General features: G+C 35.9%; 2 protein-coding genes across 13 annotated transcripts in view; one reads left to right on the top strand and one right to left on the bottom strand.

Moving 5' to 3' along the window:
- Positions 1-4710, top strand: part of ACVR2A (activin A receptor type 2A) — an 82475-nt gene extending 77765 nt beyond the window's left edge. For both annotated transcript variants that reach the window (XM_060626402.3, XM_060626401.3), the window contains 2 exons: positions 1331-1461; positions 2359-4710. In XM_060626402.3, the coding sequence (XP_060482385.1) occupies positions 1331-1461; positions 2359-2553 (326 nt within the window). In that variant the 3' untranslated portion in view covers positions 2554-4710. The remainder of the gene's footprint in view (positions 1-1330; positions 1462-2358) is intronic.
- A 4509-nt stretch (positions 4711-9219) lies between these two features.
- ORC4 (origin recognition complex subunit 4) overlaps positions 9220-24104 on the bottom strand; it is an 81621-nt gene continuing 66736 nt past the window's right edge. For 10 of the 11 annotated variants that reach the window (XM_060626419.2, XM_060626420.2, XM_060626414.2 and 7 more), the window contains 6 exons: positions 23444-23617; positions 18115-18201; positions 12846-12954; positions 12064-12159; positions 11911-11978; positions 9220-9681 (listed from right to left, as the gene is read on the bottom strand). In XM_060626419.2, the coding sequence (XP_060482402.1) occupies positions 9493-9681; positions 11911-11978; positions 12064-12159; positions 12846-12954; positions 18115-18201; positions 23444-23617 (723 nt within the window). In that variant the 3' untranslated portion in view covers positions 9220-9492. The remainder of the gene's footprint in view (positions 9682-11910; positions 11979-12063; positions 12160-12845; positions 12955-18114; positions 18202-23443; positions 23618-24104) is intronic. The other variant, XM_081796373.1, reaches the window with a different exon arrangement.

Here is a 24104-nt window from a genome sequence, read left to right as displayed (position 1 = left end):
TTCAGGCTAAGTCTGAAATGGGGCAGGAGGGGATGGTGTGAACACTGCTAAAGTGAGTGCTGTAAACTTTAAAATCAGCAACTCTCAGACTTTAATATGTACTGAACTCCCGGTAAAGTTCATGTTCTGACTCAGTAGGTCTGGGCTGGAGCCTGCTATTTACATTTCTTACAAGCTACTAGTTGGTGCCAGTGCTGCTGACCTGTGGACTGTAGCAGGAGCGGAATAGACCCTCTAGAATACCAATACTCTGAGGCATTGGAAGCGCTCAAGCAGACACGGGCCATCCAGGCATTGAGGGAGGAGTCTTCCATATAGACAGGGTGGAGTTAGATGTTAGACGGCCTTCTCTCCAGGAGTATCTCTCCAGGAGTATCTGTTACAAGGTTTAGGTCTATACAGGAAATTGCTCTTCAGTGACTGGTTTCCTTCAAGGGCAGGTCAGTAGTATAGTGATTGAAAGCACAGACTTTGGAGTCATGCAGAGATGGATTCAAATTCCAGCTCCACCACTGAATGCTCTTGTGTAAATCATGAACTTTTCCGAGCTTCTTTCCTATCTGTAAAATAGAGGTAATGCTCCCTTCACTGCAGAGAGGTAAAATGTAAGTAAATGACATATGTGAAGTTCCTATTTAGGATAAGTGCTTATAAGATTATTAATTCGTAACTGCATTTTCCTATTTGAGTATGCCTAAAAGGAACCGTTTATTTTGTTGAATAAATCATCTGTGAAGGCACATTCTGAAGACTGGTTGGGAACCCTATTTGGACAGTATGTTTGTGATTTTTTAAAAACTATTCTTGGCAGCTCTTTTGAGGGCAAAGAGGTGTGTGACTCTCAGGTACATAGTTGTGCAGGCAGAGTGTGGGGCGGGGGGGAAGGGGCGGTTAGGGTGTGTCACAGAGTAAAGATTGTTACACAAGACATTGCCCCAAATTGTCAGAAATGGAAGCGCCACTGTTTACCCATCTGATTTGAATTGTAAGAAGTACCTTAAAGGGACATTATAGCCTTGATTTGCAAATATTGATAGGGAAGTTCCCTTTGTCCTATATACATATGGAGATTGGCATTCCTCATTCGGTAGATAAGAAAGCTCCTTTACGGAATCCTTAGCAGGTTTACATGCCAAATCACGGAGTTTTTGATTTCTCCTAAATTAGCATTTGGGTCAAACTGTGGCAGTAGTTGAGTCTGTTTCTCTCCTGTCATTATAGCATGTTAACAGTTGGGAAAAGGTGATACAGAGTATGTTTCAGAAAATTTGTTCCAGTTTGGAAGTCAGGAAGATTTGAATTAAAATGACTTTTTTTCTTTACATTTCAGGACCTGTAGATGAATACATGTTGCCATTTGAGGAGGAAATTGGCCAGCATCCATCTCTTGAAGATATGCAGGAAGTTGTTGTGCATAAAAAAAAGAGGCCTGTTTTAAGAGATTATTGGCAGAAACATGCTGTAAGTTATACAGTAGCTTTTCATTTGAAATTCCAGTAAAATGCTTTTCAGAGAATGATTTCTATCTCTGCACACTTTTCTTCTGGGAGGATTTTCTGGGGAGGTTATATTCATACAGGATATTCTATCTAGAGTTCTGGAAACAAGAGAATTTTAGAGCTATGAGGGAAGACGGTAAAGTCATAGAGCCTAAGGCGGCTCTCATTGCTGTGGTCCTACGAGTTTGTATCCTATTTGGAAAGCTTCCCAGGGGGAAGGAGTACCTGACACTGAGCGTGTGGATACTGGGGTAACCTTGATGATCACCACCTAATGCTAGATTTAAAAGGGAAGCCGTTTTCTGCTCTCCATGTTTTGATTTGGGATTGGGATATATTCAGGTTAAGAATGCTCTAAAACTAGAGACTTAGGTAGGTGCAGAATGGAACAGTATTGCCCTCGTTATTTTGGCCCAAATATAACTGGAAACATCGATAAAATCAGGTAGAGTATCTCGAGGATGCTTTTCTAATATTTTTTTTCTATTTAACTACAAGACAGAAATGCTGATATTAAGAAAACAACAAAAATTGGTTTAAAAAAATACACCTTAGTTTTGAATCCAGTTCAGGGGTTAGCATCAAATTGACCTGGTTTATAAGCAATGGATAGGGATTTTTTGAATTAAAAATACCTAATTACCTGCTGTGAGTCTCCAGTGTTAAGAAGTTTGATTTTTTTAATGCTTTTCTTCTGTTTCCTGCATATAATAGATATTCATAAGTGGATGTTGACAAATAATATCAAACTTGGCTAATCTTGAACTTTCTTTGACTCACAAAAATAGCAATTTCTTTTTGGAAATATTACTGTTTCCTATTAGAAAACAAATTTTGTGTGTATGTTTTTCCTTTTTAGGGAATGGCAATGCTCTGTGAAACGATAGAAGAATGTTGGGATCATGATGCAGAAGCCAGGTTATCAGCTGGATGTGTAGGTGAAAGAATTACTCAGATGCAAAGACTTACAAATATCATTACTACAGAGGACATTGTAACAGTGGTCACGATGGTGACAAATGTTGACTTTCCTCCCAAAGAATCTAGTCTATGATGGTTGCACCATGTGTACACACTGAGAAACAGGACTCTGAACTGGAGCTGCTAAGCTAACGAAACTGCTTACAGTTTATTTTCTGTGAGAAATGCGTAGGATGTCTCCCGGACACGTCAAGATGACCCTCATTTGAAAATGTGGCTCTGGGAGACGTACAGCATTGCCTGCAGCAGAGACGTGAAGGACGTGAGACTAAGAAAAGTTGCAGACTCTAAAGAAACTTTTGAAAAAGTGTACATGAAGAACATGGCCCTCTCCAAATCAAGGATCTTTTGGACCTGGCTAATCAAGTGTTTGAAAACTGACATTGGATTTCTTAATGTCTGTCAGAAGACACTAATTCCTTAAATGAACTACTGCTATTTTTTTTTTTTAAATCAAAAACTTTTCATTTCAGATTTTAAAAAGGGTAACTTGTTTTTATTGCATTTGCTGTTGTGTTTCTATAAATGACTATTGTAATGCCAATATGACACAGCTTGTGAATGTTTAGTGTGCTGCTGTTCTGTGTACATAAACAAAGTCATCAAAGTGGGGTACAGTAAAGAGGCTTCCAAGCATTACTTTAACCTCCCTCAACAAGGTATACCTCAGTTCCACGGTTGCTAAATTATAAAAATTGAAAACACTAACAAAATTTGAATAATAAATTGATCCATGTTTTCTAACAAGGTATTACAAATTCACTGTGTTATTTAAGAAAAAAAGGTAAGCTATGCTTAGTGCCAACACTAAGTGGCCATTTGTAAAGCAGTGTTTTAGCTTTTCTTGTGCTAGCTTGTAATTTAAGGAAAAAAAAGTGCTGTTTTTTGAAATGAAAAAATGTCATTTCCCCCTTCTTCCCATGTTTTAAAGCTTCATCTTCTATCCAGTTCCCAAATTATTGCATACTTACCTAAGTATTTTTTTTTTTTTTAAAGGTGTGCTGTGTTTGGGGAATATTTGAAAATTTAAAGCATGATTTAAATTTTTTAAAGTGAGCTGTGACACTGGAAAGCTCTTCATTTTTATTCTTTTAAAATAGATTTTCTTCCTATTTATATATGTAAAATTGTAGTGTATTTCTTTTCACCAAACAGTGTGTGGGACATTCTTTATCACTGTTTAAGGATCACCTCAGGAAGTGTCATTACCCAGAATTCCTCACTCTCTGCTTTGAGACTTGTAACTTTATCACTATATTTCTGCTTGGTGCCATCTTGTCAGAGTAATATTTGATGTCTGTGATACATGAAGAATTATCCTAGGATAGAGGTATTAAATTTTAAGCACAGATTTCAGATGTTACTGCTTTAAAAAAAAAAAAAATCAGGGATAACAAGTTAAACTTACAAACTTAAAATATGCAATGACATTTAGAGGTAACCGATGTTGATACAGGTAATATAACCTAGCCTCTTCCCATAAATTGCTTTCACAACTATGATATTTAGAATAGTTTCCTTGATAAGAAAATGGAACTGATGGTAGGTAGGTGCCAAAGTGCTTTTCAAAACACTATTACATTAGAATATAATTGGATTCTTCCTCAAATTTATACAGGCCAAAGTAAAACATTAATTTCCTGAATTTCTAGATTACTGACCAACAAATAGCCAGTATTATGCTATGTACTTTTGTCAGGTCATTTAAAAATCCATACATTAATTTTATACAAGAATTTTTTACATGTCACTATCAGGAGCTCACTGTGAATGTATTATCTTCAAATGGCTATTTAACCACACAGTACACTACGTTTTACATATAATGTGCACTTAATCTCTGGGAATAATAAATTATATTATTTATAGATAATGCATAGGTCAACAGACTCTAAGCAGGGAGGGAAAGAAGAGTAATAGCATTGTTGTCTGTGTGCCACACACCATACAGAATTTTGTGCTCTTGGGTCACATATATACCCAAGTTTTCATTGTATTCCTAAGAATTCCCATTTCAATGTTGAGTTTCACCTCTTTATTTCAAAAAGTACTTGACATCTCAATTTCTTGATTTCGTTTTACTTCCACTTTGAAACTTACCAAGATGGGAAAATGACAATGTTCATAACATGGAAACTGTCAATCTCCTGAAGACCAATTTCTACCTGTTCTAAACATTTAATTCTATTTTTAAGAGTAAAAAAAAAAAATCAAATCAAAACAAAAACAAGGAATATTATGATGAATGTTTGGCTTATGTGAGCACTTGAGATAAATTTTATAAGATCAGTTATTTTCTCTTCATGTTAGAAAACATTTTTAGAAATCCTGGGTATTATACTTAACTCTAGCTAACCAACTTTAAAACTTGTATCCTTTTGAAAACTATATTAATAGAAAAACACTTTTTATAAGCAGTAAAATAAGAATGTTCCAGTGACTACCTGTCCTGATACCTAGTCTTGTTAAAACTTTCTTTTGCAGGGCATTTTCATGTTAGGTTTACAGTCAGCGCAGAGTGGGCAAGCTTACAAAAGGTTTGAGCTAGGGATACTGAAAAATAGATCCAAGAATGAGAAAAACGATGACTTCTTTGTTTTGGGGTGAACTGAGACCCCAATATTTTTTTCCTCATGTGTATGGTGCTCTTTATGATTCGTCTTGTATTTTGCCTTTCTGATACCCATCAGAACTGCTGCTCTTCCACTCTTTAACCTTGCCCAAATCTCCGCGTAAGGAATGCTTTATGATCAACTGCCATAGGACTGATGGATTAACCAGTGTTTGGCTTTATTCGAAGTCTATGCCCTGCACAGCTCTTGTATGTATTTTAGATGCTAGGAAGTTTTTAGCATGTGAAGTGTGACTCTCGTTTGAATGTTTATTACAGGTACCTTGTGAATTCCAGAACAGAGACTGTGCCTCACAATTGTTGGTCCCATGAACTTGCACTATCTTTCATGGTGATGTTTTAAAAATACAATCAGGAAAACAAAAGGCGTTTGGAATTTAAAGTAGAATCATCTGTCATCAAATTTAAAAAGAACCTCTTCTTCCTCCTTTCCTCAACCCTAAGTAACAGCTACGTTTAAGTAAAATGCAGGTGGGTAGGGGAAAAAACCCTGGCCAGATGATAGTTTAAGTGGAATTAAACTGATTACTATTTTAGAAAAAATGCTTCTCCACAAATATTTTCCAGTTTCTCTTTTTTACCTTTTTAAAAAATTACTTTTTAGAAACATTTGGTATAATGTGCATAAAATTATTTACTGATTTATGGGCAAAATGATACAAGTAGCATCTTGATTGAACATCATTTACCTCAGATATTCAACCAGCAGTACATTTTTTATGCAGTCTCAATCCATATCCTATTTGTTACCTCTCAAAATATTGGTAAGCAATTATTTTAGCTTTACTCTGTATTTCTTGTCAGTGTTTTGGGCACAGGTTGTTGTACTACTGTCAAATTGTACTTGCTATTTTTTTCTGCAAGTATTTAACAAAAAGCTAAAAAAAAAAAAAAAAAGCCCCATAAAACCCCACCTTGGATAAGTGATTGTTAAATATTGTACAAATAAAATGTATGCTATCCCCATTCCATCCCCGAGTTAAATAAAAAAAAAAAAAAATGAATATCGTATTATTTGCTTATGCAGTTTTCCTTTTGCTATACATTCTTTTGTTTTTGAGAGAGACAGAGTGCTCGTGGGGGAGGGGCAGAGAGAGAAGGAGACACAGAATCTGAAGCAGGTCCAGACTCTGAGCTATATCAGCAGAGCCCGACGGGGGGGGGGGGGGGGGGGGGGCTCAAACTCACAAGCTGTGAGATCATGACCTGAGCTGAAGTCAGATGCTTAACCGACTGAGCCACCCAGGCGCCCCTACATTATTCTTAAAGAGGGGAAAAGTAGCTCTGTAATATGGTGAGGCTCACACCTTGAGATATGCAAGAATGGAGACAGTGGTGAAAGAAGGCAAGTTTATCAAGGGTGGCATTTCCCTCCTTTATTGTCTAAGCAGACTGCATTCCCACCAAAGTTTGTATGTTGGTCCTGCCAGTTTTAGGAAACCAGAGGCTAGCTGGCATTGGTTATACAGAAACAGAAAAATGTAGCTTAGGAAATAATCATCAAAGATATAAACTACACTTCTTAAGGGTATATCTATTCTACTGAATGAAAGAATTCTGGCATTTTCACTTAGGGTAATCAATCAGTAAGAGTAATTGTCAAACTAGCTTTGACATTTTTGTTACCAAGGCTTTTGTTTATCCTGTGGCTTTCAAAGGAAAGGGGGATAGAAAGCACCAAATTGTAGCACTGAGTGTCACAGTTCACTCCAATGAATTCTCAGTATTTTTGAGGGTAAAGGTGAAGGAAAGGACATTTAAGTAATGGTGGTTTGAAACAACCTGCACTGCCTTCTAAACCAAATGAAAAGGCAAACTATGGTGGAATATGCACTGAATCTCTACTGAAAGATTGAAATTATTTTCCACAGCGTATTCTCCCAAACTGATTCAAAAGTTGATAGATGGTATATACTCAACATACACAGCATTATGATATACTAAGTTTGGACCAACAGGTTTTAATTCCTCAGAGCCATTCACAAGCATGTGCGCGTGAACTGGAGAGGTGTTTTGTTTTGAGTAAGATCCTGTTTCGGATAGGGCACTGGAGGGATCACACTGAGGCCTCTAAAACTCTTCCCCACCTGTTTTCCAATCTGATGACTCATGGAGCTCATGTATTTTTTTTTTTTTTTAATTTTTTTTTTCAACGTTTTTTATTTATTTTTGGGACAGAGAGAGACAGAGCATGAACGGGGGAGGGGCAGAGAGAGAGGGAGACACAGAATCGGAAACAGGCTCCAGGCTCCGAGCCATCAGCCCAGAGCCTGAAGCGGGGCTCGAACTCACGGACCGCGAGATCGTGACCTGGCTGAAGTCGGACGCTTAACAGACTGCGCCACCCAGGCGCCCCTATAGCTCAGGTATTTTTGTGCTGTTAAAAGGCTACATGACTCTAGTACGTGAAGAAAATATCCTTAAGCCTTATTTGTTAATATTCTTAAAAATTTTTCACTAAAGATTTTCAGATTTTTTTATTGATGATGTTTTAAGCAATTTAAGAGATGGACCGTAATGTTTTTCCCAGTACATCTTAGCTTCTTTGTATTAGGGAATACAGAAAGGGGAACATCAACACTCCTCCTCTCAATGCCTTTCTAACGTAGGCATATGTTTTATTTGTATGACCTTTTCTAACATTTTTTTTTCTAATTTGCTTTTAAGAACTGTTTCACTGAGAATGATGTATAATATATATGTTATATATATAAATATATAATCTGTATACCTGGATGTTGATGGAGCTTCTGTAGGTCTTATGTATCCAGGAAGGCAGATGAGAGCTTCCAGCCTTTTAGTGGCATGTTAAAAAAGCTAGTAATTTGCAATCTTCAAATCAAGTTCTTTAGGTGCTTTCTTTCACAATGAGTGCCTTTAAGGCAGATAATACTTCCCTAAAATAGTTCAGAAATTTTTCTTAAAGGGAAAACTTAAGCTCAAGTGAAAAATCCTTGCTTCTAGTTAATAGTGATGCTACCATGCTAAGTATTTTGGCAAAATATCCCCTAAAAATCTGTAGACTATTGCATAGAACCAGTATGCAAGCCTTACCTTTACTGAGACACTGCTGAAAAGTAAATGACAGTGATCTGAAGACTGAGAAGGCAGGGAAGGACCAGCTATGTCTGCAAAAAAATAGGTTGAACTGAAGAGCTACTTTTATGCACAGAAGTCTTACATTCCATTCTTCATCTGCTATTTCTTAAAAACCAGATAAGTCATTTCTTACAGCATACTTTAAAAAATATGTGCCAAAACTCGTTAATGCATTTTAGCTCTTGATGGCAGGGCTTTGGTGTCAGTCAAACCTGAGTTGAATTCCAGGATCTGTCCATCATTCTCTACCTCTGTGATTCTGAACACTGTCACTACCATGCTTTCCTAACAGAACCTGAATATCATAGGGCGTTTGATATTCAAAAGGTTTATGAACTACACAAGCATATGGACTGTCTACTGTAAACCTTCCATGAAAACAATAGGCAATTAAATATTCTTGAATAAAGGAAGTCACTAACTTACTAAATTTCATTTTAAACATATACCTGTATTAATTCCTGGACTCCTGAATTTATGAGGTGCGCATTTTCCACATTCGCTTTAGGGATTTTTGATACAAATATATTTACCTGATAGTGCCAAGCACTTCCCATTAATTGTGAGAATGTTTTTCCAGGCATTTCCTAAAGTCCCTATTAAAAAGACTCATTCTAAATTCTGATCCTTTGGGCCTATGACAGGTGCAAGAATATGCCTGGTAAAAAAAAATTCTACAAGGCATTCTTCTATAAATGATGTAAGTACCACTTTTGAGAAGCCTGGAAGAAAATGTTCAAACTTTTCTTTTTTCTTCCATGTGAACCATCTTCTGGCCAAACTGGTCAGTATCCTGAGCTAGAAAACCTGGGTCTGGGACAGAAACCAAAAATCCATGGAGAAAACCAATGCAGCACTTCCCATTGGACAAAAACATTACTCATCATTACACCACAACTCTTACCATTGTTTCTTTACTGCTTTAGGGTTTGTGAAAAACACTTGGCTGCTGGGTTGGAACGAACTATTCAAATATATATGCCACATAAATACTTGACAAGTGTTAAATAAGCATATGGTTCATTTCCTAAAACAGTCACATTTATTTCTTTGAACTCTTACAATATAATGTAAACCACTGGAATTATAAATCATGTAACTGTTCATGATTCAAAGGCAAGACATAGCCAAGACCTACATGTATAACAGTCTCCCATAAATACAAAAATACAGTTTTATAAATATAAAAAAATGTAATAACATATCTTGTTAAAGGACAATAGCTTTTAGTTCCTTAGAGAAGTATGCCTGAAACTCCATAAGTGAAGCCACTGGTTATGTTCATAACCAGCTTAGTGAGGATGTTGCCCACTGCCTAACATCTGTAGGACAGTTGGGGTATTTCTGCAAAGCATTCATAATTTGAGTATTATCCAAAAGTAGTTTCATCAGCTGGTACTCTCTCTGTGTATTTACTGAAGTTCTTTCCATGGGCCTTATTAATTCTAATTGTTGTAAGTGTTCAAAAGCCTGAAAGATGAAAGAAACAGTGTAAGTTGAATAGAGGAAGCAAAATAACATTAATCCAGTAAACAATTAGGTTTGTGGTCAGTTGTAGAACAGAGTACCAGGAAACAAAACTTAACAGAAATCAGTAGGGTTCAAAACAACTCTCATCAACCTCACAAAAACTCCATGTATCAGGTGAAGCAGAGTCAAATATAAGTTCTGTCCCTGCACTGTTGAATGTGAACAGGGCAAACTCTAATTCACTCTGCACAATATGGTTTTTCTTCCAAACCTCATTCGATATCTAACACCTAATAGTACTTAAGATAAAGGAAGCGCTTTTAGTTCTCTCTAAAAACCCAACATCTGATGCCATAACCTGTAAAAAAGTCCCTTTCTTCCACCTTTCCCTCTAATAGTGTTGTCTACTGTTTCATCTCACCTCTAACATTCATGTATTATGTCTTTTCTCACCCTGATTATTGTTTTAGGTATTTTATTAGTGTATGAAGAAAAAGAAACCATTAATGACTACTAACCATTAAATACTGACACATTGAAAAAGATTCTGGAACTTTCTACTTCTATTATATTGTGAAAAAATATCAAATATATACTTTATGTATCATAAGAATTCTTCCAATGAAAAGAAAAATAGACACCAGTCATTTCTGAAAATGAGAAAATATCGGCTGCAGGTATTATTGGGGCTGAATAAAATTGAGAGCTAAAATATATCTAGGCAGCAAATATTTTATTTAAAATGTAGAAACAAGCAGCTACAAAATTGCTCATAAGAATTTAAACGTTCATGTAACGAAAACTATCACACAAACATGGACATTAGAAAGGGGGGAAAACCAACCTCTGGTAGGCTAAACACACTTTTTCTGTTGTTTTGAAGAAACGGCAATGCTCTGTAATCACATTTTTTAGTTGGTAGAAGAAATAAAATTCTGACCACTAAGAATGATAAAAGACTTACGGGTCCACTGCTTTTAAAAAACAAACAAACAAGGGGTGCCCGGGTGGTTTAGTCAGTTAAGCGTCCGACTTGGGCTCAGGTCATGATCTCACAGTTTGTGGGTTCAAGCCCCGTGTAGGGCTCTGTGCTGACAGCTCAGAGCCTGGAGCATGCTTTGGATTCTCTGTCTCTGTCTCTGTCTCTCTCTCTCTCTCTCTATTCCTCCTCTCTCACCCATGATCTCTCTCAAAAATAAATGTTAAAAAAATATATACATATATGTAGATGCACACACACACACACATATATGTATATTTAAAAAAAAGAAAAAAAATGCTTTTTCGCAGAAAGTCCTTTAGAGCTGCGTTGTCCAGTAAGGTAACCACACAGGGCTACTGCTATTTGTGGAACCTGGTTTCAAATTTTTTTTAATTAAATCATGTAATTAAGTTTAATTTAAAATTTGATAGTCAAGTTGATTAGAAAATTTTAAGTTTGGAACAATTTCAGAATATAAATCTACTTCAGCTACAAATTTTAAGCAATCTAAAGAGCAAGTATTTCCAATGAATATTTAGTGAATTAAGATGTGTTTTAAGTGTAAACACACATGAAATTTTTAAAATGTAATACATAAGAAAACATAAAAATAGTTTATTAATAATCTTCTACACTGATAATAGGTTAAAATATTTTCATATATTAGGTTAAATAAAATTTATAATTAAAATTAATTTCACCTTTTTAACATTTTTGTTGCTACTAGAAAATCCAAAATTACACTGTGAGTCACGTATTTCTGGTGGACAATGGAATGCTCTAATAAAGTTCCTCAAGTTTTAAAACTTACTCCAACTCCTAATAACACTTCGTATGTCCTCACTCTCCCATGAAATTTTTTCCCTTAGTTTCTTAATGGCTAATATCTGCATTTTTGTCTTTCTACTGCTAAGATTACAAATCCAACCCGTGGATTGTAAAGGGACAGAGTTTTATTCATGCATTTGATGAACTGCAATATATAGTTCTTTGCAAGATGCAGTGCTAGAAACAGACAGTAGAGGGCAGTATATTCCCACAAACTGGGAAACCATTGGCTGCTTTCTTCAGAATTCAAACATTTCATTTTGAGATAATTTTGGTCTGTTACACACACAAAAAAAAGATCATATGGCAAATACCTAATGTTTCCAAATTAATAAGAGAGTAACTATGATATATACAATCAAATGATACAAAAATATACCTGACAGCAGAAAAATAACTATGGACTTCTTAAATCTTACCTTCATGACAACAGGTTTCTCAAAATTATAAACAGAATGGGCCTTCCTTTGAACAAACTTCTGAAACTCTGTACAGAAAGCAACAACAACATTAACACCTTCAAATAAGCAGTGAAGTAGAGTCAGAAAAAAACTACCAACATCTCATCTCACCATTATAGACCATTTGAAAATTAAAGGGCTCCTCTTCATAGATGTCATTTAAATGTTTCATTGCTATTATAAGACATATTTCCAAGACTGACAGACCTATAGTAAAAGGGAAACAAATTATGAGTTGTAGTTTTCTCACTGATCCAGAAGATTGAAATAACTGTCCTCTCAACAGAATGATAAAATGAAAGACATTATTTTGAGGGGTGGCAGGAGATCAAGACCTCTCCAAGGTTCAAATGTGTTTCAGTCACAATGACTTATACAATCCTAAGCAAGCTACTCACCCTTCCTGGGCTTAGCTTTCATATAAGCAAACTATGGATCTTCTTAAACTTATAGAGATGAGAGACAATATCATCAAGCACTTATCATATAGCCCATAGTAAACATAAACTGAAATGGCAATTATTATGTTTTAAATCACACAGCTTCCTTGAATATTGAGAGAAGTCCTAAACTCTTGGAAATTATATCTAAAAGTTTCTTTTTTTTTCTAGACAGAAGAAAATTCATTAGATTCTTAAAAGGGATAGTGAATCCAAACTGGCTAAGAGCCAACTCTCTTTACTAGTACTCGATGCAATGTGAATCCTGCAATACAGTGTTAGCTGGACTTTCAATGTAGCAAGGGAGGCGCATCAAGTTTCCTTCACTTTAAATGGGAGTGATAATACCTTTTGCAGGGCTGAGTTAAAGGCTGTATGGATATATAAGTAGTCTGTATCATACCCAATGTCAAGCATAATTTTGAAAGAATTCCATTATAGCAAGTTTCTCACCATGTACGATATTTGCTTTAGAGTCCATGCTACAGAACTGGTGGGCCTCCATCATATCTGCTGCAGTCATAAACGGGTGTGATGTTGTTACACGATTTAAAGCAAGCATCTAGGAAAATGTGGATCAGAAAAACATTTACATCTAGGAAAATGTGGATCGGAAAAAAATATCTGGAGATATTACTGAACAAAATTTCTTAATCTGGAGTCTATTCTCAGAGTTAGTATTAATTGCTTGGGAAAGGTATTCTCATGCTTAGCTCTATTAAAATACAGTATTTCAGTACCAATGCCATGTAAGTCTGTAAGAGCATAAAAAAAAGTTCTTGTTGCTCTCTATACCTCTTCCCATTTGCATATCTTATTTACCATTCCTCAAAAGAGAAGCATTTAAAAAGGAGTAAGGCAAGGAAGAGAGCCAAAATAGGTAAGATTACTATTCAAAGGTTATTTTGATTTCATGGGAAAATGGAGTAGGGAAATACCTGAGCTCACCTCCTCCCATGGACACACCAAAGCTGCAACTACATATAAAGCAACTCTGTGAATGCCCTGAAAACTAGCAGCTGAAGATATTTTAAAAAGCCACACTGCAAAGGGTAATAAAGGCAGAGATGTGGTTGGGGTAGGAACCAAATACCTAGTGCAGTGCCCCACAAGCAGGAGGGATGTCACTGGTGTGGAGGTCCTTCCTCAGGAGTGAGGGGTTCAAGCCCCACAGTGGGCAACTTCTGCCTTGGGTATCTGCACCAGGAAGACAAGCTTCCATAATGTCTGGCTTTGAAAATCAGTGGGGCTCAATTCTGGGAGAGCCAGAGGGCTACAGGACATGGAGACTCCATTCTTACAGACCCCATACGCAATTTCAATTGTTCAGAGGGAGCAGTCTGAAAATCGTCTGGGCCATACAAGAAGGTACATTAACCAATTTAAGGTATGTGCTGGAGGGGCAGGATTCTGTAGGAGCTTTCTTTGGGAATGGAAATGTTGGCAGAACTATTTTTCTTGTCTTCCTTCAGCTAAGCTCATTAGATACTTACAGGAGCCAGCCGTGGCACTATCCATCTACCTTGTTAGCACCACTATCCACGCCAAGGGCATTCCCCTGTGGAACAACCCCACCCAAATCACCCACCTAGTAGGTATCCCTTCCAAATGAGTCCTACTCAAGGAAAGAGGGAGCCAGCCCCACCCACCAGCAAGCACAGAAGAGTTATGGTGGGATCTCACAACCAGCCACACAGGGGCTGCCCCACCCACCTACCCTCAGCAGCTACATTCTGCTCTCTCAGCCACAAGGGCCAGCTCCACCTGCACACACTGGTATGCCCGCAGTAGTTGTGGTGAGGCGCTGCAGCTATTTGGGCCAGGAGCCAGCCCTGACAAGTGCGCCCAGTACCAACAGGGGAGTGCAAGCAGCCCACAAGAAACAGCCCTGAAAGCTCCAGTTCTAGTGACCAGAAAGGATTGTGTTTCTGGGCTCCAAGGATGCCTTCTACATGAGACCACACTACCTTTAAGACCAGGACATGTCGCTGACCTACCTACTATAAACAAACACAAATTCAGACAAAATGAGGAGACAGAAGAATATGTTCCAAATGAAAAAAGACAGAACCTCAGAAAAAGAGCAGAACAGTATAATTAAGCAATCAGCCTGATAAAGACCTCAGAATAATGGTCACAAAGATGATCACCTAACTTGGGAGACGAGTGGACAAACTCAGCAAAAACTTCGACAAAGATATAAGAACAATAAAAAAGAACCAATCAGAGCTGAAGAACACAATAACTGAAATGAAAAATAAGCCAGAGGGAATCAACAAATTAAAAGATGCAGAAGAATGGATCAGTAATCAGAAAACAAGGTAATGGAAAGGACCCAAGCTGTACAGCAAAGAGGAAAAGGAATCTTAAAAATGAGGATACATTAAGGGACCACTAGGACACCAAGCATACTAATATTCACATTACAGAGGTCCCAAAAGGAGAAGAAAGAGAGTAGTGGGCAGAAAACTTATTTGAAGAAATCATAGCTGAAAACTTCCCTAACCTGGAGAAGGAAACAGACATCCAGGTCGAAGAAGTACAGAAAGCCCCAAAGAAGATGAACCCAAGGAGGTCTACAATAAGACACATAATATTCAGAGTGCTGAAAGGAATAAACCTACAACAAAGAATATTCTACCTAACAAAATTATTATTTTGAATTGAGGGAGAGAGAAAATTTCCAAGATAAAGTGAAAGGAGTTCATCACCACTGAACCAGCCTCACAAGAAATGTTAAAGGCACTGCTTAAAGCAAAAAAGAAAAGAGCTCAAGAGGAATTTTTTAAAAATTTTGGGAAAAAAAATTCACTGGTAAAAGTGAACATATAGTAAAGGGAGGAGAGCAATCACTTATAAAGCTTGAAGGAAGGTTAAAAGACAAAAGTAATACAATCAACTATATCTATGATTAGTTAAGGCTTATATTAAAGGATGTAAAATATGAGACCAAACACATAAACTGTAGGAGTTGGAGGAGAGTTAACATGCAGTGCTTTTAAAATGCTTTTGAATTTAAACAACTACCAACTTAAAATAGATTAACATACAGTGTTATATTTATATATGTATATATATGTGTATGTGTGTGTGTATATATATATGTATATATGTACATATATACATATATAAATACACCTCATGGCAACCACAAACCCAACAACTTAAAACAGATACACAAAAAATAGAGAAACGAATCCAAACACTATACTAAAGAAGTCCTCAAATCACAAGGGAAGACAACAAGAGAAGAATAGAGAACTACAAAAGCAACCAGAAAACAATTAACAAAAGAGCAATAAGTATATACCTATCAATAACCACTTTTAATGTCAATGGACTAAGTGCTCCAATTAAAGACATAAATAAGGTTGCTGAATGATTAAAAAAAATAAATAAATAAACAAGATCCATCTATATGCTGCCTACACAAGACTCACTTCAGACCTAAGGATATATGCAGACTGAAAAGTGAAGGGATGGAAAAAGATACGCAAATGGGGGAAGAAAAAAAAAAAGGCAGGGTGGCAAAGGTTCTATCAGACAAAATAGACATCAAAAAAAAACAAAACAAAACAAAACAGACTGTGATAAGACACAAAGGACATTATGTAATGATAAAGGGATCAATCCAGTAAGAGAATAGAACAATTGTAAATATATATGCATCCAACACAGAAGCACCTAAATATATAAAGCAAATATTAACACAAAAAGGGAGAAACTGACCATAATACTTAAAAAAAAATTTTTTTTTAATGTATTTATTTTTGAAGGAGAGAGAGACAGAGCATGAACGGGGGAGGAGCAGAGAGAGAGGGAGACACAGAATCAGAAGCAGGCTCCAGGCTCTAAGCTGTCAGAATACTTTTTATAATTACATTAATTATAATTTAATACTCCACTTACATCAGTGGATAGATTATCCAGACAAAATCAGTAAGGAAACATGGGCCTTAACACACTAGACCAGGTAGATTTAGCAGATATATACAGCTCATTCCATCCAAAAACAGCGCCAAACACATTCTTCTCAAGTCTACGTGGAACATTCTCTAGGACAGGTTACATGTTAGGCCAGAAAACAAGTCTCAATAAATTTAATTAGACTGTAATCATATTAAGCATGTTTTCCAGGTATAATGGTTTGAAACAGGAAATCAGGTAACATGGTGACTATACTTATGGTGAGCATTCTATAATGCATTAAAATGTCGAATCACTATGCTGTGTGGCTGAAACTAGCATAATACTGTATGTCAACTATATGTCAATTAAAAAACAAAGTATTATTCAAAGCCCTAGACCAAATCACAAAGGCAGACCTGTGACTTGTATAAACTTTTTGGCTACCAAATTAGCTAGTTCAGGTTAGTGTTATGTGACAGAAGTTACCCACTTTATGTTCAATTGTACATAAAAGTTACCCACTTTATGTTCAATTGTACATAAAAAAAAAAAAAAAAAAAAAAAAAAAAATTAAAAGCCAAAATGACACCCAGAGACAACTTGTCATGTAGCTACTTGGCTTTCCAACAATTTGAAGATTCCTTTAAGTGTAATTTTCATAACATTTAAATTTAGTCGGTAAGCAGAGTTAGCAGATGAAAATGTTTTGACAACTGCTTACATTTGAATTACAGGTAAACAATGAAGAATTTCTTAGTGTAACTATGTACCCTGTAATATTTGGGAAATATTTATACTAGAAATTCTCCCCCATGTTAACTAGGGCCCAGGGTCCTTAGTTGAACAGAAGAGTTTGGAAATCCTTGTCCTTCATTTCTCTATTGGGAGAGAACCTGGTACATAGTAACTCCTTCTCTTACTCATAGTCTTAACTGTAACTTTTCCCTTTTATTATAAAATATCTGTGACATACAAAAAGGCAAAGGAATGATGTAACAGATATTTATGACCACTTCCTCACCTTATAAAATATAATCTTACAGACTCTATTTCTTCCCTGGTTGGACTCCTACTCTTTCTCGTACAAAAAACCATGCATGCTGTTATACTTCTACTACATATGTATACATTCCTAGACAACACAGTGTAATTTTTAAGTTTTATATAAATACCATATTGTACTTATGCAACTCTCTTCATTGAACATCTATTCCGAAAATTTACCCATGTTGAGGTATCAATTCCAGTTTATTCATTTTCCCATCATATATCCTCATTGATAGATATCTGTTATTTCCCTTTTTTTGCAATTATAAACAAGGTGGCTATAAGCAATCTTGTACATGCCGTCTTGTGCATCTGAGTTTCTCTGGATATCTAATTTACCAAATTGTTTTTCAAAGTATCTATACATATTTACACTACTCGCAGCCATAAATTTAATAGTCACATTTATTATACCATTAGACTTACATTTCTATATACTAACAATGAGTATGTTAAAAACATAATTAAAAACAAGGTATCATTTACATATGATATTTGTATGATATAATTTTCAAAGAAAATGAAGTACCTAGGTATACATTTTAAGCATGTACAAAATATGTGTGGTAAAAATTATAAAATGATGATGAAATAAATTAAAGAAAAACTAAGTAAAAGGAGAAATGTATCATAGTCTGGATTGGAAGATTCAGTGTAGTAATCATGCTAATTCTCCCAAAATTTATCTGTAGGCTTAATCAGTTCCCATCAAAATGTAATTACCTAGTGAAAGAAAATGAGTGGTAAAAATAAAATGAATACAAACCAATAACATGTGTAATGACCGCAGGTTTTTGCTGACATTGAAATGCTTTTGTAGTACTTCTCGCACACTTCTATCTTCTGTGAGACACTAGAGGGGAAAAAAAAACAGTAAAACAGGTAAGTAGTAAAAAGGCAGTTTAAAACCTAACTATAATGTTGTGCCTCACTTGTTGCTGTAGCTCATTAATTCTGACATTTATTTATTATTAAATATGTGTTGGTTTTATTTGTAGAATACAAAGATCAAAATAGGTCAAAATGAAATTTCCAGTCTATTAATTTTCTTCTTATCCATGTTGATTAAATATACACAAAAGTAAAACAATCCTTAATATCCCAAACTTTCTGGTCTAAAAAGGGAATCTATAGTCATACCAGTGGGATGACCAAAATTCAGCACAAAATACAACAGAGAGTAAGAATTACTATATTTGGGAAAACAAGGTAAAGTATTACAAAGAATGCTTAAACTGTATGTATGAGTCAATACGCTAAAAAGAAAGCATTCCATCTACAGGGAACAGCATGAGCAATGTAGGAAGATTGTGGCATACTGACAGAAGATGAGTAGTCCTGTACCTCCAAGTTTCAGTTTTCTCCTGGTCAGTTCCTGCTAAATCTTCTCACCTTCTGTTAACTAAACAGGAAAGATTATGACAGTGGCTAAGGTCCTTGAACTTAGCTATAGTACTCTGGGGGAATTTCCTTTGAGGAGAATTAGTTATGGTCCTTTTAAATGCTCTTTTACAGGAATTTCTCTTATACTGCCATGCTGAGATGGTGTTCATTCTACTTATTTGATTCATTTGGGGTAGGACTACAACAAACATTCAAGTTAGGCATAATATCCAGGTTCAACCTTATCCTGAATATGTTTCTTGAATGAAATTCCACAGGCAACCTGTTATCTATACCATTGCTTTGGTTTTAACATGGGAATCAGAAAAACTTGCTGGATAGTCAGTACTGAGAGACAGGATAGCTCCCTCAATGCAGCCCTCCCCTCTTACAGGACAGGGCCTCTGGCCATGGTGCTGACTTATTTTTCAAATGAAGTTCCTCTATTAGCGCACCAAAAGTAAGTGGCAAATGAGGATTAGGATAAAAGGAAGAAAACTCTAGAACTAACTCCAGTTGTACTAGTTCTACCTTATTAAAAAACTGTAGAATTGTAAAAAGGAAACCAACAAAAGACCAGACAGTCTTCTATCTTCTCACATTCATTTCTACCATCTGCCCCTAAATTCAGTGATATAGAATCAGCAAAAAATGACCAAAAACACAAGCGTTAGCCATCCTCCTACCACACGGCTACCATTTTCTAAATCATCCAGAATTATGCTTCATCAGTAACCCTTATCATCTTCCTTTATATACCCACCCAGATGCACAGAATGCAATATAGCTGGGAAGGACAGAAAGATAAATGACAGCACAGTACAACCTGGGCTATGTAATTCATCTTGGGAAAAGACAGGAAGTAGAGACAGAAATAACAGAAGACCTGGCAAAGACATTTAAATACTATGAAAGACTGCATTTGAATGTCTTGTAACTGTACAGGGTGAAAGTCTGTGAGGCACTGAAAGTGGATTCAGAGGCCAAAGATCCAGAGCTCTGATCTGCTACAGACCTATTTAAGGAAAGGGACAATGTGGAAGTACCAAATATAAAGGGTTCCTAAAGAACAGAATCTTATAGTAAGATACAGTATCAAAAAAACTTTCCTGAGCTGACAAGTATCTGAGTCCCAGGTGAGATTAACTTGGGGAGAAGGGTACAAGGGAAAACCCACACCTAATTATATCATAGCACAATACGTGAATTTTAAGAATAAAGTCAACCATTTTTGCATACAATTCTGTACAGTTATACTAAGAATAATATGAAGTATCCATCAGAACAAAATGGGAAAGGGAAAGCAAAAGTAACATGCAAAGTTTGAACTCTTTATGTAGTAACAACTTCAGTATGTATATGTTTGAAATGCTATAAACCAAATAATTACTCCGTACTAAAGGGAGGGAGATAGGCATGGATATAAGGAAAACTTTTTTTTTTTTTTTTTTTTTTTTTTTTTTTTTTAAGAGAGAGAGAAGGAGAGAATCTTAAGCAAGCTCCAAGTTCTGTGTGGACCTCAACATGGGGCTTGAATCCCATGACCCTGGTATCTTGGGCCAAAATCAAGAGTCAGACACTCAATCAACTGAGCCATGAGCCATGCACCTTTCACCGTATATTTATTCCTATGAACTGATTAAATTTTACTCAGTGAACTTTTAGTAATTTCTACACCCAATGTGGGGTGTAGACTCATGACCCCAAGATCAAGAGTCACATGCTCTTCCAAATGAGCCAGTAGCGTGTTCCCGTTTGAGGAACTTTAAAAAAATTAAAAATGACAAAATTAATAGTACTTATATGAGTAGACTATATTTTATAATCAAAACAAGAATCAAGTTTTAGTTATGCAAGATGAATAAAAATATCACATAAAAATGTGACTATGGTAAACAATATTGTACACCTGAAATTTTTTTCGAAGATAGATTCTAAGTGTTCTCACCTCCTCCCACAAAATAAAAATGGAAAAAGGAGAAAGGAAAAAGAATAGAAAGAAAATGGTAACTAATGGAGTGATAGATGCATTGTATAGCTTGATTGTGGCATTTCCATATGTATTTGTATATCAAAACACCAAGCTGTAAACCTAAAATATATATAATTTTTATTTTATCAATTATAGCTCAACAAAGCTGGGAAAAATTAAAAAATTGTTTAAGAGCAAAATAAATGCAAAGTTCTCACATTTAATTTGGTATTGATATTCAAGATTAAAATCACTATTGCTTCTTGAATCAGGTTTTGTTTTTGCTTTTGTTTTTGTTTTTAAGGTCGGCTCCATGCCCAGCGTGGAGCCCAATGCAGGGCTTGAACTCATGACCCCGACATCAACACTTCAGCTAAGATCAAGAGTCAGATGACTAAGCCATGCTGGTGTCCTCTGACTCAGTATTTTTGTATCCTTTGGGTAAATACCTAGTAGTGCAATTGCTGGATCATAAGGTAGTTTTAACTTTTTGAGGAACCTCCAAACTGTTTCCCAGAGTGGCTCCACCAGTTTGCGTTCCTACCAGCAGTGGGTTCCCCTTTCTCTGAATCCTCACCAATATCTGTTGTTTCTTGTGTTAATTTTAGCCATTCTGACAGGTATGAGGTGATAGCTCACTGTAGTTTTGATTTGTATTTTCCTGATGATGAGTGATGCTGAGCATCTTTTCATGTGTCGGCTAGCCATCTGTATGTCTTCTTTGGAAAAGAAGATGTCTTTGTTTTATGAGTGTTGTAAGTATTTTATGTATTTTGGACACTAACCCTGTATCAGATGTCATTTGCAAAAATCTTCTTCCATTCCATAGGTTGCCTTTTAGTTTTGTCCAATGTATCTTCCACCATGCCAAAGCTTTTTATCTTGATAAAATCCTAGTAGTTCATTTTTTGCTTTTGTTTCCCTTGCCTCAGGAGACATATCTAGTAAGAAGTTGCTACGGCTGATGTCAAAGAGTTTACTGCCTGTGGTCACCTCTAGGATTTTGATGGTTTCCTTTCTCACATTTGGTCTTTGATCCATTTTGATTTTATTTTTGTGAATGGTATAAGAAAGTGGTCCAGTTTCATTCCAGAGAGGCAAACCATGAAACAGACTCTTAACTATAGAGAACAAATTGTGGATTGCTGGAGGGGAGGGGAGTGGGAAGGTTAAATGGGTGATGGGTATTAAGATGGACACTAGTGATGAGCACTGGGTGTTGTATGCAAGTGACGAATCAGTGGATTCTACACCTGAAACTAATATTACACTGTATGTTAATGAACTAGAATTTAAATAAAAACTTGAAACTGCAAAAAAAAAAAAAAAAAATTACTGCTTTGACATAAACAATATTTTTTAGAGCCGGTGAATACACACTGTGCAAATTTAATTGTCTAAAAATCTAATTATTTGCATCAGTATTTAATATTATAGATCAGTTTTTCCAAATTCTTTCATTTATTTATTTATTTATTTATTTAATTTATTTTTTTTTTTTTTAAGTTTATATACTTTTGAGAGAGAGAAAGGGAGGGACAGAGGAGTAGGGGAGGGGCAGAGAGAGACTCCCAAGCAGGCTCTGCACTGTCACCATGGAGCCTGATGATGGTTTTGAACTCACAAACTGTGAGATCATGACCTGAACCAAAACCAAGAGTTGGACGCTTAGCCAACTGAGCCTACCAGGCTCCCCTCCAAATTCTTTGAAAACCAAGGACTCTCCATTATCTTCCACCTTCACAAGACCCATAGTTTTGAAAGATTCTACCATGTGGGATTTATTCAGCAATAGTTTTTCAATTTTGTTATTAAACACACTCCTGGCATACTCTCTCCCTTCATCCTGCCAACTGAAAATTACTTAATGTTTATTTTTAGACAGAGAAAGAAAGAGTGTGAGTGGGGGAAGGGCAGAGAGAGAGAGAGAGAGAGAGAGAGAGAGAGAGAGAGAATCTAAAGCCAAAGTAAAATCCAAAGTATCTCATGAACCATGAGATCATGACCTGAGCTGAAATCAAGAGTCAGATGCTTAACCAACTGTGCCATCCAGGTACCCCTGAAAACTCTTGTCAGTGTAAGATAAACTGATGCTAGTATGCTGAGTTGATATGACAATGGTCTATATAAGTTAGGCTATTCAATTTAAGTGTAGGTAAATTTATAGAGTCCACAAGGTTTATTAGTAAACTTTTAAATCAACATGTGAACGTGCCTTGGTAGCTAAGACTCTCAGGGTTCTAGGGACTGCATGATGATATTCACCCACACAGACAATACAACCATGCCAAGCCTTACTTGACTTAAGAGACCCAAATGAGATAAAAGTTAAAACTGTCTGAGAATTAGAAAAGAAAACAATCCACACTGGATAGTTAGTGATGAACCATTAAGCTAAACTATTGCTAAACTTGTAAATAAAGAAAATAAAATTTTTTTAGTAACCTAAATATTAACAAAATAATCTAAAATATAAGTAGATATAAATAAAACAAAAATCTCACTAAAGTTCTTTTGAGAGAAAAAATTTAGGATATGACATTTCAATCTCCTTTAAAACACACACACACATGCACGCACACAAGTGTATGATTTGTATTAATGCAGTTCTATGCTACAGTAACATTAGAAGCTTTGTGCTAATTTACAATTTTTTTTTAATTTGTAGGTTTTTATTGCTTTGAATGGTATACCAAAGCACAAAAATTACTTTAACATTATTGCCTCTGTTCCAAGTTACCTGAATGCTCTCATTCCACTTCTCAGTGAAGAGCTTGTCTGGAAATTCTGCAGGTAGAGATAATTGTTCTTTAAATATTTTAAGATATTGTGGAAAACCAAATGAATTCATTAAATGTATCTGCCGGTGAGAAAATCGTGACTTCACTCTTTTTTCTAAGAGTTCCAAAATATCCTTAAAAACAACAACAACAATCCATATAAGATGCATGTTTTTTAAAAAACAACATACCAATATTAGAAGTATAGATATTCGAACAATCACCTGTAATTAACAATGTTTATCCTATAATACATAATTGAACTTTAAAACTTGTGTAAGCCTCCAAAACCTCAAATCATTCCCTTGATTTCTTTAATTATTACACAAGCTAATTTTATTAATTCCCTTCTAAGCATTGGTAGGCCTGGTGTTATGCCTTTTACCTACTATGCTACTATCAGTTAATCTTTAACATTCTAAGACCAACAATAATTGCAAAAGAATTGTAACTATTACTGAATAGTTCTACACCACAGTAACACCAATAATTTAAGTGTTTATTTACTTATTTTGAGAGTGAGTGTGACTGGGGGAAAGGCACAGCACAGAGCCCAACACGGGACTCGATCTCATGAACCATTAGAGAGTGTATGACCTGAGCCGAAATCAAGAGCTGGAC

The sequence above is a fragment of the Panthera onca genome, chromosome C1 (assembly GCF_046562875.1).
Source record: "Panthera onca isolate mPanOnc1 chromosome C1, mPanOnc1 haplotype 2, whole genome shotgun sequence".
NCBI lineage: Eukaryota > Metazoa > Chordata > Mammalia > Carnivora > Felidae > Panthera > Panthera onca.
The sequence above is the reverse complement of the archived record's forward strand: the minus strand, read 5'-3'. Positions and strand labels throughout refer to the sequence as shown.